This window comes from Eleutherodactylus coqui, chromosome 5 (assembly GCF_035609145.1).
Source record: "Eleutherodactylus coqui strain aEleCoq1 chromosome 5, aEleCoq1.hap1, whole genome shotgun sequence".
NCBI lineage: Eukaryota > Metazoa > Chordata > Amphibia > Anura > Eleutherodactylidae > Eleutherodactylus > Eleutherodactylus coqui.
The window spans coordinates 130,544,230-130,560,689 of NC_089841.1; the positions used below are offsets into that span (position 1 = coordinate 130,544,230).

The 16,460-nt window shown below is 40.3% G+C and overlaps 1 protein-coding gene across 1 annotated transcript in view; it reads right to left on the reverse strand.

Annotated features, from left to right (window-relative positions):
• Positions 1-16,460, reverse strand: part of FBN2 (fibrillin 2) — a 225,764-nt gene that overhangs the window by 55,593 nt on the left and 153,711 nt on the right. The window contains exons 34-40 of the mRNA XM_066603160.1: positions 15,157-15,282; positions 14,110-14,232; positions 11,765-11,887; positions 7,232-7,393; positions 6,414-6,482; positions 2,397-2,522; positions 1,440-1,565 (exon numbers count right to left, since the gene is read on the reverse strand). Of these exons, the coding sequence (XP_066459257.1) occupies positions 1,440-1,565; positions 2,397-2,522; positions 6,414-6,482; positions 7,232-7,393; positions 11,765-11,887; positions 14,110-14,232; positions 15,157-15,282 (855 nt within the window). The remainder of the gene's footprint in view (positions 1-1,439; positions 1,566-2,396; positions 2,523-6,413; positions 6,483-7,231; positions 7,394-11,764; positions 11,888-14,109; positions 14,233-15,156; positions 15,283-16,460) is intronic.

The following is a 16,460-nucleotide window of genomic DNA, read 5'->3' on the forward strand; positions in this document are numbered from 1 at the left end:
TTTCCCCTCTGTCTTTTGGCAGCATGTGTAAAAACACAGTGAATATTGCATAGTGAAGTTTTCGGTCCGTGATACACACAAAAATATAACATACTGTGATTTATTTATTTTTTTATGCACATAAAAGAGGTGTATAAAAACACACACATCTGAACTACCCCAATGCAAATCTATGGAGTTTAAGCTGTCGGTATTACATTCAAGAAAAATACATCTGTATGAATGTGCCCTTAGGTGGAAATTCTCTTTAAAGTACCAATTTGCATAATAATGTGTTCCATTTTACAACAAGTTTTGTGTCTAAGATGATACTAAGAAACTCAAAATTAAATGGAAAAAAAATTGTACTCACACTCATATAATAAATTAATCCTTGAACAGCACACAGCCCCATTATGAAGCTATATGCATGGGCATTTTTTCACGTTGACAGATGGTTGACATGAAAAAACTCATGATATGTCCTATTTAGAGATGAGCGAACGTACTCGGTAAGGGCGATTTCGCAATCGAGCACCGCGATTTTCGAGTACTTCACTACTCAGGTGAAAAGTACTCGGGTGCGCTGTGGGGCGGGGGGTTGCAGAGGGGAGTGGGGGGTAGCAGTGGGGAACAGGGGGGATCCCTCTCTCTCTCCCTCTCCCCCCCACTACCCGCTGCAACCCCCCGCTCACCCACAGCGCACCCGAGTACTTTTCACCTGAGTAGTGAAGTACTCGAAAATCGCGGTGCTCGATTGCGAAATCGCCCTTACCGAGTACGTTCGCTCATCTCTAGTCCTATTCTTGTCCGTTTGATGGATGAGAAATAACACATACTAATACATATCAGTGTGCATCAGTTAGCACACGGACGGGTGCCATGTCGCTTATTTAGTGGCATAGGGTACATAAAATTACAAGTCAGCCTAAACTTTGGCAAATTATCAAAATTTACTAGCGTCTTGCTAAGCACAGTATTACATTCTATTCTGTATATCACCTCATAAACAGTGTACCTTAACACCAAAAATATCACACATTTTATGGCACATTTTTGCCCCACCGCTTCGTAAGCCACATTGCTTAGTAGATCTACCACCATTATTTGTTACTTTTTCTTCCATCATCAGTTTGAGAGGCTGAAAAAGGAATCTCTTAAAAAATTATTTAGAACTGGATAAAGTATTGGGTCATCCATGCTGTTCTATGGCAGCAGATACAAAATACTCAACACTAATACTTCTTATCGATGGTCTAACCTGAAGATAAATCATCAATTTTTTAGAGCTAGAAAACTTTGAATCAAATTGACCAATAATGGCAGACTGCACTTAGAATATGAGTTTAACTTCACTTCTTTCATAATCTCCTGTGTATAACTGAAGGAATTCTAACTTCTTTATTTATATATGAACATATTTGGCTTATTGGAACAAAGTTTGGTTCTCAGCAGCTTACCCATACAGGTGTGTCCACCGTTGATCTGCATGTACTCTGGAGGGCATATGCATGTAAAGTTCCCTAAGGTATTGTAGCATATTCCTGGACCACAGACTCCGGGATTAGTGACACATTCATCAATATCTAAAAGTAAATACCAGAGTTACTCGATATAAAGAAATATATGAATGATACAAATGGGTATTATATACAAAGATTTACATATACCTGAGGATTCATGAAAAACACATTTCTATTTTGTGCCAGAATTGAAATTTTGGAATTATCTGTATAGCTTTATGAGACTTGTGTTGCATACGGTATATTACAAATAGGAAATAATGAAAAAAAGTGAGGTATAAACATTCGCTAAGAGACCTATCACATTGGATGGAATTACACCAAATCCACAGCTGCGGAATTTCATACCAAATGTTTGCAGGTCTAACTGCGGATTTTATTGCGGAATTGCAGGCAAGTTTTAAGCCATTTTCAATTCCACATCAAAATCTGCCGGTGGCTTGTGCATTTTTGGGCTGAATTTACCATGGCTCGTAGTGCATTATGTGGCCTATCCTGTATGAAAGGTCCCTGATAGAGATGAGTGAGCATACTCGTAAGGCAAACTACTCGATCGAGTAGTGCCTTATGCGAGTATCTGCCCGCTCGTCTCTAAAAATTCGGCTGCCGGCACGGGAGACCGGTGAGTTGCGGGAGTGAGCGGGGGGAGAGAGGGAGAGAGAGATCTTTCCCCCGTTCCTCCCCACTCTCTCCCACCGCTCCCCGCCCCCTGCCGGCAGCCGAATCTTTAGAGACCAGCGGGCAGGTACTCGAGTAAAGCACTACTTGATCGAGTAGTTTGCCTTAGCGAGTACGCTTGCTCATCTGTAGTCCCTAAAGATGCTAAAAACCCATAATAAAGACTTCCTATTGTGACAACATTTACCATCTTTATTCACCCATTTGTACAGTTACCTTCACATATCCGAGTTTCCTCACTGAGGTAGTAACCATGTGGACATTCACATTGGAAGCTTCCGAATGTATTTATACAATTACCGCCTTGGCATAGTCCTGGTAATTCCTGGCACTCGTCAATATCTGAAGTAATAAAGTAAATATTGATTAAAAAAAAGAAATGTAACAGTCTTACATAAAAGTGCACAATAGTAATTTACAGAGGCAACAGCGCTCTACTCCATTGCCTAAATCTGATATTGCAGCTGATTCCCATTCAACCAAACACACCGTTTTCTTCATTACAGACAACACCTTTGTAAGGCCCCCTTCACACAGGCATATTTGCATACAAAATTTGAGTGCGCAATATGCAGAGAATAGAACCTACTGACTTCAATGGGTTCATTCACATGCATGTATTCATCTGTGCATTTTGGTCACGCAAAAAAAAAAACCACACACACAGCATGCTCTATTTTCCTGCAAATTTGCGCACCCAAATTCCCCATGAAAGTCAGTGTAGATGTGCTAATGCGCGTAAAATACGCTAGGATATGCGTGAAACACTGTGGAATTGTGCAGGAAAAGGAACATATCTGGAACTAGACTTATTAGCCATTTCAATCAGCGTTTATTATTTTGCTGCATGCAGATCAACATGCCTTTTGGGCGCAAAAACTAAAGTTAAATATGCCTATGTGCACGCAAGAAAGCATCGGCCATTCTATAAATATGCAGCTCTTAAGTGCGCACAAATACGCATAAGCTAGTATGAAGGGGGCGTTGGGCTTCATTTTCTTTTTCAATGCATCATGTAATAATGTGATTAAAAAAAACAAGAATTTTAATTTGTTCACAGCAAACCAATTTTTATAAACTCTTCGCATTGTCACTTATTACATAAAACAGGTTCAAGGAGGAGACAAATTGTTGAATAAAAGAGATATGTGTCCGGCAGGGCTGCATCCTCTCACTCTTCTTGTTTAACCTATATGCGGAAGTGACCATGTGTAAAATAGATCTAGACGAATTGGAAATCGGGGTGAAAATAGGTGGCAGAAAGATCAACAATCTCCATTATGCGGATGACACAACTCTGCTTGCAGAAACAGAAACAGGTCTGAAGCAGCTGATATGTAAGACTAAAACTGAAACTGAAAAAATGGGCCAACACCTGAATTTAAAGACTACTAAAACTATACCAACTGCAAAAAATGGCCAAATTCAAATCAAAATCGACAATGGGGCCATAGAATGCGCGCAAAACTTCATCTTCCTTGGCAGAAACAGAAACAGGTCTGAAGCAGCTGATATGTAAGACTAAAACTGAAACTGAAAAAATGGGCCAACACCTGAATTTAAAGACTACTAAAACTATACCAACTGCAAAAAATGGCCAAATTCAAATCAAAATCGACAATGGGGCCATAGAATGCGCGCGAAACTTCATCTTCCTTGGCTAAAAAATTGACCAGGATAGAGAACGTATGCCAGAGATAAAATGTAGCACAGCATTAGGGGGGAAACAGAATGCTAAACATGGACAAAATCTAGAAAAGTAGGGATATCGGCATTGCAACCAATAGTGCAAACCACCATTTCCCCCATAGCTATGTATGAATGTAAAGGCTGGACTGCGAAAAAAGCCGATAGAAGGAGGATTGATGTGTTTTTAGCTGTGGTCTGTCGAATGCTGCAGTGTATAACCTGGATGTGAGAGTAGCAAACAGAAGTCTTGAATTGTAAAAGACCCAATATATCACTGGGAGACAAGATGGCCAGACTCAGACTCACAGATTTTGGCCATGTAATGTGAGCAGAGTCACTAGAAAAATCTATAATGCTTGGACAGATCAGTGGCAAAAGAAGCGATCTGGCTGCCAAAGACCACGATGGTTAATACTGTCAGAGCTGATACTGGCATGGATATCACACAACTGAAAGAAGCAGTGAAAAACATGGAGGGAACTCGCCTTTAGGGTCACCAAGGTTGGGGAACGACTAAATGGCTTACAGCAACATTTGTGTGGATTAAACAGTCAAAGTCTCTGTGGACTGAAGATAACCAGTTGTAGTTTTGTATCCTTCTACAGCCCTAAACCTAATTTTACATTCTGCAGCTTTTGCCAAAAAACTGTACAAAATATTGCCAAAATAAAGATATTAAAGATATACCATTCAGACATACCCCGCTATTCCACAAGCGTTCCTAGGCAATGAGCAACTTTATTTGGACCCTAAAATCACAGCCATATTATGAACCTGTATGAACCTAGCCTTAGACACAGTTCATAAACCACATTTTATCACTTCACCCCTCACCTCTGTATAAACGAAAGTTCTACATTCTTCCAAAATGTCTCTCAGCTAGGGCTTGCAGATATTTAACCCCACCCAAATGAAAACAATTCTCTCAGAACATGGATAAACTTTGCACCTTTTTTGGATTCACATCTTCTTTCCACAAGTAAGAGGCTAACACAGTCCAAAAAGTCTAGTCAAGTTTTAAGCTAATTTTCCATGCTGCACAGCCTTCAGCCCTAGTTTAAACAGTTATAAAAGGTAGGGATGCAGTTCTTTTTATTATTGTATACTGTAATTATTATAGGATTATATTTACTGTCCTTTATCTACATAGGGTTGACTTATATGGCCCTATATACAGAATGCACTAAGGCTAGTCTCACACAAGCGGATTTGAATTGCGGATTCCGCGATCGCCGTGTCATGTGTATGACAGGCAGTAATATGTGGGCATTGAAATCCATTGACTTTTGCTGGTTCGCTCACACTTGCTGGTAGGAATTGTGGATTCCGCGAGTAGAAGAAAAATCACAGCATGCTCTATTTTACCATGGATTTTGCACGTATGAGCTCCATTGATCTCTTTGGATGCATTCAATCCACAGTGCATATGCAAAACGCATATTGCTAGGAGACCAAGTAACAAATGGTATAAAGAAAGCAAGAATTTGTGGGCAGACAATGCAGGACAGAGTCCTGGGAGCAACACAACCATCCAGACTGTCTGCAACCTCTGCTTGTTCTTCTCAGATCTTCCTCCACAATAATAATTTTTTTTAAAGTGGTTTATACTACTTCCAAAAAAAGTAGTATACAACCAGCTGAGCCTGGAGAGCAGTATCCCTTCATGAAGGCATGGTTCTCAGAACAGCTCTCTGAGCAGTAGAAGGGTGTTTACAGGGGGTTGTGCAATTTTCAGATGTCATTCCCTGTTTGCATGCGCTCTACCATGTGGACGATAGGCTGTCCTTAAATGTACATCCAGGCAGAAAACCACGGCATACGCAGTTCACCTCCGTGATCATATGCAGGTCTTCTAATTTCAAATATCTGCAAGTACAATATTACCCATTCGCAGAGGCGTAACTTGAAGCTCCCGGGCCCCAATGCAAAATCTGTAACGCGGCCCCCAACTATAATGCTTTTCTCATAGTACTGGGCTCCCTATATGGAGAAGAGAGGCCTTATGGGCCCCCTGAGGCTCCTGGGCCTGGGTGCAACCGCATCCCCTGCATCCTCTATAGTTACGCCCCTGTCCATTCGTGTGATCCTGGCCTAACCATCTCTGTTCACAATTGACTCATCATGACTGTAATAACTTTCTCAACAATTTATCTTATCTTAACACAAGAAAGCTATTGAAGGGGCGAACAACCCGTGGTGCAGAAATATATCTGAAAGAGGGTTTTCTGGTAGAGCCAGCTTTCAGTGCTAGGTTACACCAGGTCAGACCGAAAGCTGCTACTCAACCCCTATCTTGTAGGTGGCACTCATAATTACAAGCACAGCTCTTACTGAAACTAAGGGCAGCTGTGCCTTCAATTACAAGCAAAGTTCCCTGGAAGACCCCGTATTAGGAGTCAAGTTAAACTTTGCTACATCTGTAAATTAGTTTTCCAATTACAAGTACTAACATGCATTCTAGGGTCACTTTCATAAAAAGCTAATTATCTATTTATGTGTTAAACTTATTAAACACCACTTCAATTACTTTATTAAAGTCCTTACCTTCTAAAAGAATGGTAATAGGATTGGGTCTGAAACCTTCTCCGCCAGGACACAATGTATTATATTCAGCTGCAAACAAAATGGAGGTTTAGTATATAGATTAGTCTTTCAAGTTTTTATAAATGTTATAAATGTATCTTAAACATTATATGAATGTTTTATTATTTTTTTTCTACTATGATAGCTTTCCTTTTCACTATGACAATGTGGCATTCTAAGCTATTGAGCTTAATTAACAGACCACAGAGGCCAAATGAAATCTCTACAGTAATCTTTCTTTGGAAAAGTAAATTTAGAGGAGTTTTCTGGGACTCAGATATTGATAACCTATTCCTAGGATTGATCATCAATATCAATTCACTGGGGGTCTGATCTTTGTACTCCTGTCGATCAACTGTTTAAAGGGACCGGGGAACTTGGGTTCTGTCATCTCTCAGCCTCTTCATTGGCTTTTAATGTCACTTCCATCCGTCACATGGCCTTTGCTGCATCTCAGTTCCATTCAAGTGAATCGCATTGAGCCTTTGTATCAGGTAGATACATTATAATATGTTCGGGACTGTGACTGGTATACAATCAGGTGGCTTCAGTGCATACCCAAGGGCCTGGTCCCTTCAACTTGCTGATTGGCGGGGGCTCTGGATATCTGTCGCTCCCAAATTTAATATCAATGGTCTATCATAAGGATAGGTCATCAATATTGAGTTCCGGAATATCCCTTTTAATTTGCTAGAATATAAGAAAATGAACTCTCTCAGCTTTCTAAATGTCATAATTCGACAACCCACACAACAGATAAGGATGAGATTAGTACTTACAACTGTTAACAGGTGGACATATCTCACAAGGGTTTCCCCATGCCCTTCCGAGAGAGCAACAGCATGATGACCTGCTCACACCAACACCAATCTCTGTACTACAGGAGATAGATCCATCACCACGAGGTCCATGGTTTAGATAACAATTACCCACTCTTGTATCTGGAGAGAAACAGAAATGATGTTATTGTACAATGAGTCAAGAATTACGGAGCTTATGGTGTATGAATGCTGCACTGTTTCAGATTTTCTGCCTCTCTTCTGCAGCTATTATTTGGCATCTATACCTTTTCAGGATTAGGAGAACATTTTATTAGACACCATAGTGAATGAATAGGTGTGATTGTCTGCAAGTTCCACTTACTGTATGACTTTTGGCCTTGCAGGCTAACCGTAATACTTGAAAGTACCAATATAAATAATAGTACTGTACTAAAGTATTTGTCATCGTTTGGTTTTACTCCAGATTAACTTCTGAACAATGATCTAATTAAAGTTAAGCTTTCAAAGGATGCCAAATGCTCAGCGTCTGCTTCTCCGTAGATTTAAATCGGTTAGCATAAAAATTATGGCATCTGGACGGGTCAAGAGATCAGTCATTAAGTGCAAATACTTCCAAAAACAGAGCTGGCAACGCAGAAAGACTGAACTTAAGAAGACAAACAAATTGGCTACAATATGATTCCTCAAGTGTTGGAAAGTTTTTGTATGTCGTGGCATTGCAGAATGCCTAGTTAAACAAAAGCAGGTGTTCATATTTTCTTTTAATAGAAACACTCCAATTTGATATTTTTTTCTACCAGTTTTGCTAGATATGTCTAAAACAAAAAAAATAGATTACATTTAGAATTACAGTAGACATGGACCTAAACCTGAGGCTACATTGGCTTTGACATGCAACATCTGACATTCATAACAGTTTGACTTGTATGCAGTGACCCATATTTGTTCAGTTTGAGGCTTCTTTTACATGAGCGCATATTGGCCGGCGTTTTCACGGCAGGCTGATATGTACTGCGATCTGATGCATTGGATTCCAATGCATCAGATCACATGGGCGTATTGGAGAGATGTAAAAATGCCCGGCCAAGCCAATATAGCGCCGGGTGTTTTTACGTTGGAATAAAACATAGTTCTGGAACTATGTTTTGGTCGGAATATATCCAGCCCCTGCACAGGCTCCTATGGGAGCCCATGACAGCGGCCATAGATGGCAGGGAGTTTAGTAGCGTGGCTGCTAAACTCCCTTCTTCTGTTCTCCCCCCCCTACCCATGCAGGCTTACCTGTCTTCCTCACCTTTCGTTCTGTGCAATGGGAGGGGCGGGACGAGGGCGGAGCTAAGTGCCGGTCCACCCGGCTTCCTCCTATTGATGCAATAGACAAGGGCAGGATGGGGGCGGAGATCCTTCCACCCTCTCCCCACCCCTTGTCCATAGCTATCAATAGGAGGAGGTGGGGCGAATCGGCACTTAGCTCCGCCCCTGTCCCGCGCCTCCCATTGCACAGAAAGAGAGGGGAGGAAGACAGGTAAGCCTGCAATGAGGAGGGAGGGGAAATGGGCAATGGACTGTGAGCTCGGCGCATTTGCACCGAGCTCGCCAGGCCATCTGAACGGGCGCACAAACCTTTGATTTGTGTGCCCGTTCACCAAATTTTTCCCAACTAATGTAGCGTACATCGGCCGGCCGTAAAAACGGACGGCCGATATGCGCTCGTGGAGAAGAAGCCTAAGGCTCATTTGGGAGAAAACTGCAGAAATCAAAAATTTGCATCTATGCTTGCACCATGCTTCATAGGTCATTCACACAATGGACAGGGGGGGACCTATTAACTTGTATGGGAGACTGTTTTATACATGTTCTGTGATCTGTGCAGAGGTAACTGTGCAGGGAGGGGAGTAGATAGTCACAGCTGATCACCTATTTGTGAATGGTGGTTCCTGTGTTATCTATATAGAAATGTTCACCTTTCATTGTAATCCTGCTGTCACATGGTGATTTGTCTGGCAGTCTGGGCAGGTGTCCCTTTCATCTGTTTTGTCATAGTCCAGTCAATTACCTAACCATCTAAAGGCTCATTTACACCCAACGGTTATCATGCACTTTTCGTGCACTGCTAGCTGATAATTAAATGCAGGTCAACCTAAAAATCGTTGAGTCACGCACATTGAGTTCTCCGCGGGTAGTGCTGATAGCATTGTTTCCCATCGGAGAACAAAGGAGCTGAAAGCAGATAAGAGCCCTCAGGCTATTAACTGCATTCAGCGAAAGGCTTCATTTGCATGCTTATAAGCTATTAAAAAGCTAAGTAGCTACTTAAAAGTTTATGCAAAACGATTGCTCAAAGCTGTCACTCAAACTGTCGTTTGAGCGATCTTTGAACGATCATCGCTTCGTGTAAATGGGCCTTTGGGCTCTGTGATCAGTGTGAAAATGCAGGATTTTAGGATTTAAAAAAATATATAGACTGGTACCAAAAATTCATTTAAAAACCCCCCCAAATTCTTTAAAAATATGTTTAATACAAATATGTGATTTTTATAATAGGTTATTTTCTGATGACACATTCCCTTTAACCGTTTCATGAATAAGGATCATCGATGCTCCTGTATCCAGGTCATATTTTGCAGTTCTAGAATGCCTTCCCCATCCCGACTTTCAAAAAATCATAACTTTTTCATTTTTCCAGTGACATAACTACATGAAGGCTTGTTATTTGCTGGATAAGTAGTAATTTTCAGTTTTCATTTAACATACCACATAATGTATTGGAAAACATTTAAAAATGTGGGGCGGAAAAGGGGAAAAAAGCGATTACGCCATTTTTGGGAGGACTTTCTTTTTACAATGTTCATGGTGCAGTAAAAATGACAGATCATCTTTATTCACTGGGTCAGTACGATTACAACAATATGAAATTTATACCATTTTTTTAAATGTTGTACTACTTAAAAAAAGTATTTTTTTAAATTGATTTCTGTCACCATTTTTCGACTCCCATAACTTTGTTTTAAAATTTTTCCATTGATACAGTTGTGTGAGGACTTGTTTTTTGCCAGGCAATCTGTAGTTTTTATTCGTCATATTTTGGGTACATAAGACGTTTTTTGAATGCTTTTTACTCAGTTTTTTTTAGAGACAAGGTAACCAAAAAATTCTGTTATTACATTTTTTTCAGATGAGATTCATCTGGTGTGATGTGGGATTATTAATGTCATATTTTAATACATTAGACTTTTATGTAGTGACCTAGGACCGGCACTACTGGATAATATGGCTATCTCATGGAGACTGTGTCACCATATGCATTTATTGTACTGCAATTATATGTATGTATCTCTACTGGCCTTAGCAACTGGGAAGATCTCTCTTTCTATTGGTCAGTCACTCTGTAACCTGATTGGCTGAGAAGGGGTTAAACTGGAAGATGCTAGAAACTTCTGGAAGGGAAGGTTGTATAAAGCCCTGCACTTTATATAGACAGTGAGATATGCAGTGAGTGAGTCAGGCAGTCAAAGAAACAGTTAGTCAGTCAGACAGAGAGAGTAGAGCGTGTGTGGAGTAAGATTATTGCTAGCCCTAAAAGGAGCCTCAGCCTGTATTTGTGTGCGGAGACCAACAGAAGTAAAGTATGACTTGACATTGTGATCATTTCATTGCTTATACAGTATATTGCAATACTATGGTACTGCATTATAATGTATTTTAATAATTAACTTATAAGACGTGCCACAGGCTGCCATGACACCCAGGCAGTACTCTGCGATCTCATCACGGGGGCAGCATTCTGAACATTTCAATCCAGATGGGGACATTTAAATGTTACTGTCAGAATTGACAGCAACATTTAAAGGGTTAACAGCCACTATCAGAGTTACTTAACTGTTACTCCTGCAGGAGGGCATTGGCTGTGAAAGACAACTAACAGCTGCTGTGTATAGAGCGGACTTGGCTTCTGCGCCCACTCCATGCAGAGCACATGCTGACATCTATATACATTCTAACTGGCCGGGACATAGGCAGTTAGGATATGTATAGTCGTAGGGCAGTCAGGAAGGGGTTATACACTGTCTTGCAGCAATCACATGATAGTTAAATGAACGTTACATGTACTGTACATGTGGAGATATCATGTGTAACCTCATTCTTGAAATGGGTGAAAAATAGGCCATTTCATGGGTTTAAAGTAGAATATGTTTCAAATTATGTCTTTAAAGTTTCTTGTACAGATGTTCTTAGAGAGTACACTATTGACCTCAAGCTTAGACTATTAGAAAAAACAGTATTATTCATATAAGCCAATCGTGTCACTGCTCTGGAAAAATAACATTTTCAAATAGATCGATTGACGAAAAACACTTTTTTTTCCCAGTTTTTATACACGAGCCTATGTTTTTCCCATATGCGTAATGCTGTTATAGCTGTTTCCTGCCTAATAATTGCCTTCATTAAAATAAATGGAAACCATAAGAGTAAACTTGATAGCTCTCCTGGTAGTTGGGGTTTAAAGGTCCATTTAAAGCTTCATCTTACCTACACAACCCACACCAGTGGGGTTCAGCTGAAAGTCAGGTGGACAGTTACATTCATATCTCCCAGGAATGTTAACACAGAAGCCATTAACACAGTTGATTGGATCGGCACATTCATCCACGTCTGTAGAAAACAATGGTAGATAATGTTACATTAATTTGCAAACAATATATGAAATCTAACTGATATGTCACATTCTATCATATAATCCACTGAATTGACATCTGTAAGGTTGTATTCCCCCATTTGGAGTTGAAGTGCAGTTAAAACTGCATCTAAACCATGTTGAAAACTGCAGCAAATCCACATAAGGTTTTTCCAAAGCAATTATAAGTTTCTCCTTTTTTGTGGTCCAGGGATGGGCTACAAATGTCGTGGAAGGTTTTAGCCATAAAGCTTATCAGGGAAGATTTATAAAAGTTTATCTGTATAGCCTGGAGAAGATCAGGGGATGTGGAACAAGATTGGAACTACGGTAGTATGCCTCATGGCCGTGGCCGGGTTGGATTCTTCCTGCGAAATCTTGCAGCGGAATCCGACCTGGTGCTCCCCAGAGACCCTACACTCACCTCTCCGGATCTGCCGTGAGTGTCTTGCCCGGTGAACCACTGCGTATGCACAGTGCAGCGCATGATGCGCCAGCGCTAGGCTGTGACGCGGATTCTCGCGGTTCTTCCGCTGTGCTCACTGTGAAGTATCGCGGGAAGGACAGCTTCCATTGACTATAATGGAAGCCATCTGTGCGATTTTCCGCACAGAATAGAACATGCTGTAATTCTCCCCCGCAAGCAGAAAATAACAGTTGATTTCCGCTCGTGGGCATAGGGAAAATCATTTACCACAGCATGTCTATGGACGAACATTGCAGCGTTTTTTGCGGCGGGTGTCTGACCGCGAATTCCGCAGTGATAATCCATCCATTGGCATTGGGCTTTAGATATATTAACGCTATAAATAAGGCCGGGTTGCACATGTCTGGGTCGGATTCTGGATGCGGGATCTTACACCGGAATCCGACCCAGTGTCTGTCTTTTCGTCCTCTCTTCTGTACTGCGGATGGTCCACACGGCTCGCCGTCGGACATGCACAGTACACATTTTTCTTCTAAACTCCTACTAGTGATGACATGGAATCTGCAACCTTTCCGCACTGTCAATTGCGGTAGGGCTGTGAGTCGGACGGCTTCCATTGACTTAAAAAAAAGGCAACATTCATAATTATTTATGCAGTGGTTATACTATTCTTCATGTTCTGATATCATATCATATCATTTAGGAAATTAGGTGGAGATGAGGGGCCTGTGGGTTCCTGCAGTTTTTTGGCCCTCAGGCACTGCCTAACTGCCTGACCAATCTGATGTTGTTGATTTCTCATGGTTCTTACTTGACTTGGTAAAATGGAAATACCATAGAATAAAAATTGTAACATAGTAAGTAAGGCTGAAAAAAGAGACATGTGTCATCCAGTTCAGTCTATTATCCTGCAATGTTGATCCACAGGAAGGAAAAAATAAATTCCATGAGGTAAAAGTCAATTTTTCTTATTTTAGGGAAAAAAAATTCCTTTCCAACTCTAAATCTGACAATCAGAAATACCTCCTGGATCAACAACACTTCTGAAGCAATCAGTGACTATACCATGTCATATTGTTGCAATCAAGAAAGGCATCCAAGACCCTCTTAAACTCTTTTAGTGAGTTCACCATCCCCACGTCCTCAGGCAAAGAGTTCAATAGTCTCACTGCTCTTACAAAAAAGAACCCCCTTCTATGTTGGTGTAGAAACCTTCTTTCCTCTAGACGTAGAGGATGCCCCCTTGTTACAGACACAGTCCTGGGTATAAACAGATGATGGGAGAGATCTCTGTATTGTCCCCTGATATATTAATACATAGTTATTAGGTCGCCCCTTAGCTGTCTTTTTTCTAAACAAAATAACCCCAATTTTGAAAACCTCTCTGGGTATTCTAGTCCACCCTTTCCATTTATTAATTTAGTTTCATGCCTTTAAACCCGTTCAACTTCTTATATGTCCATATTGAGTACCGGTGTGGTCTGACCAGTGATTTGTAAAGAGGAAGCACAATGTTCTTGTCATGTGCCCCTAGACCTCTTTTGAAAAGACTAACATGTATTAAAACGTAACACATGTTATTAATTATAATCTGTTGATAAGAAGTTATTAGGAGAAAACACAATAGCAGTCATCTGCAGTACTCATATGGATCTATACCAACTATAAGTAAAATAACTAATAGATTTAGCCTTTGGGTGAACAGGATTTATCTCAACCCATTTTGTTTTTAACTTCAGCCCACAAAGTTGAAACATTTCCTATGGTACATACCCGTGCAATTTCCTCCAGAACGATCCAACTCATAACCGTCATCACAGACACACTGGAACATTCCTGGAAGATTCCGGCAGGTTCCAAACACGCAAATATTCTCAAAATAACACTCGTTAATATCTGGAAGAAGTAGTATACTTAAAGTTACTTTTGTGTTACCATGGGCATGTAAAAGAAAGCATGCAAGCATTGCTCACATATATCCTTATGGAGTTGCTTCTTGATTTTTCCCTAATTTTATTGCCTTTTCCCCCAGATATACTTCCTGTATATATGATTTCTTTTTGCCCTTTTTTACTTTGTTTTTCCTGGATTGCTGTATGTACTTTCTGGTGTTTGGGCCATTTGCTCTCTGCTTTTGTGGATACAAGAAATCCTGAACAGTTCATCCCCCATCCCATACTGCATTAGCCAATGGTCAGACCTTGTACTTGGCCATAGGCTCAGAGGTGAGCTTCCTATCCAATCATTACCATTATCATTTATTCATTTGCAGTCGACTTATTTATTGGAGCGCCAGCCCTTAATTCATTTTATGATTTGAGTATAACTTATGTAATGCAAAATGTCCTAAAAATCAGTGCATCTAAAAAGTAACAGAAATTGTGTAGTAACAAATGTGTTGTGCTAAGCAAGTAATATAAAATGTGTTTTTGGTATTCCAATCCCATTGGGCTCTTCACCATTTCATGGTTTGTGATTCATTAATAAAATGGTACTGAACATTCTAGTCTACAAGGTACCCAAGCTATTGAATCTTATATAAAAGGACTCATCTTGACCCACAAATCTGCTTTGCAGGAAACACAAGGTCTAACATGTTAAATATCTCAAGATCCGTAGAATCATTTAGAGATCAAATGTACTTTATTGTTCATTTATAAATTTCTAAATGATTATAGTTAACTGGGAAGAATCAGATATTGTATTACTCTACCTACTGTTTCTAGGTTGATGTCCTTCCAAGCCTTTCATATAACTTCTATTTAACAAGGTCAATCCAAATGTTAAGTAGCTGGAATAAAAAAAAAGTCATTGACTTACCTTGGCAGGATTTACTGTCTGGAGCTGGAGTGAAGCCCATCTCACATTCACATCGGAACGAGCTGGGAATATTCAAGCATTGTCCATTCTCACACAGATTAACATTTTCCGCACACTCATCAACATCTGTACGTGACAAGAAGAAATGGTGACCTGCTACATTCCACTCTCAAAGACTGTTTAATAATAAAGGACATTATTCTTTCTGATCTCAACAAGAAGATTAAGGCAAGTGGCCGTGACCAGACATCGTGACCCGAAACGCAACACCTCTTGCTTCTAGGTTTCCAAAATCGGCTAGTGTACATGTGTATGGTAAATCTGATCTTCAGCAGCTATTTCTTTCTGGCAGTATATTTGGCTCTAGTTTTACATGAACCAAGCTAGTATATCAGCTAATCCCATCATTTAAAGCAATGGCTTTTTGAAAGATATCAGGAAAGGTTATCTTTGATGCAAAATTAAAATATTAACCCTTTGCAATCCAATTTTGGATTCAGGGTTTCCTAGGGGTTTTTCTCTTTCTGGCATTATACAATGGCGCCATCTGCTGGCTAGAGCCAATACTGTGGTATGGGACATGCTGTTGAGGTCTCCGACAACAGAGCGGCCAGTAATATACAGTAACAATACCCTGCCGGATGTCTTCCAACATCAGAGCTGTACAGCCTTCAATCAGAATGTCTTTAGACGTCAGACAGTGGATTGGAAAGGGTTAATTCTCTATTAATTAACACTGGCTGTATTGTAAGCTAATACAGAATCTTGCACCTTTGTGATGCATCTTTATTATCATTTTTATGGTTTTCACAGTTTTTCAGCTTGTCTTAGCTCTGCTTTGTAGAAAAAAAATAATCTTGTGTTGCTGTCTGGAGGCCATAGCCATGTAGGATAACCAATGTTGACACATATTTGTGTCATTATGGTTTGTGGCTCTATTTAGTAATTCGAGTAGACAAGGGTAAAAGGTTTCTAGATCTGAATGGCTGATTCATAAATTACTATCAACTGTATCAATAAATTACCTGAAAGCGCTACGGAATAAGTTGGCGCTATACAAATAACACAGTTTATTTATTTAGCCAATGTATGGAGCTGCTACTTGGGCAATGCAGCTTATAATTGGGCACTGAATGGTATGGCTGTTTGTATACTGTATGTTAGAACACCAAATTGGTGGGTGCTAACAGATGGTAAAGTACAGGGCACCATCCAATGTAGGGCTGGCCCTGATAACTACGGTACCCACTATGAACTGTGCATTTACAGTACAGATGTAGTGATCATTGTCATGAGAGAGGATG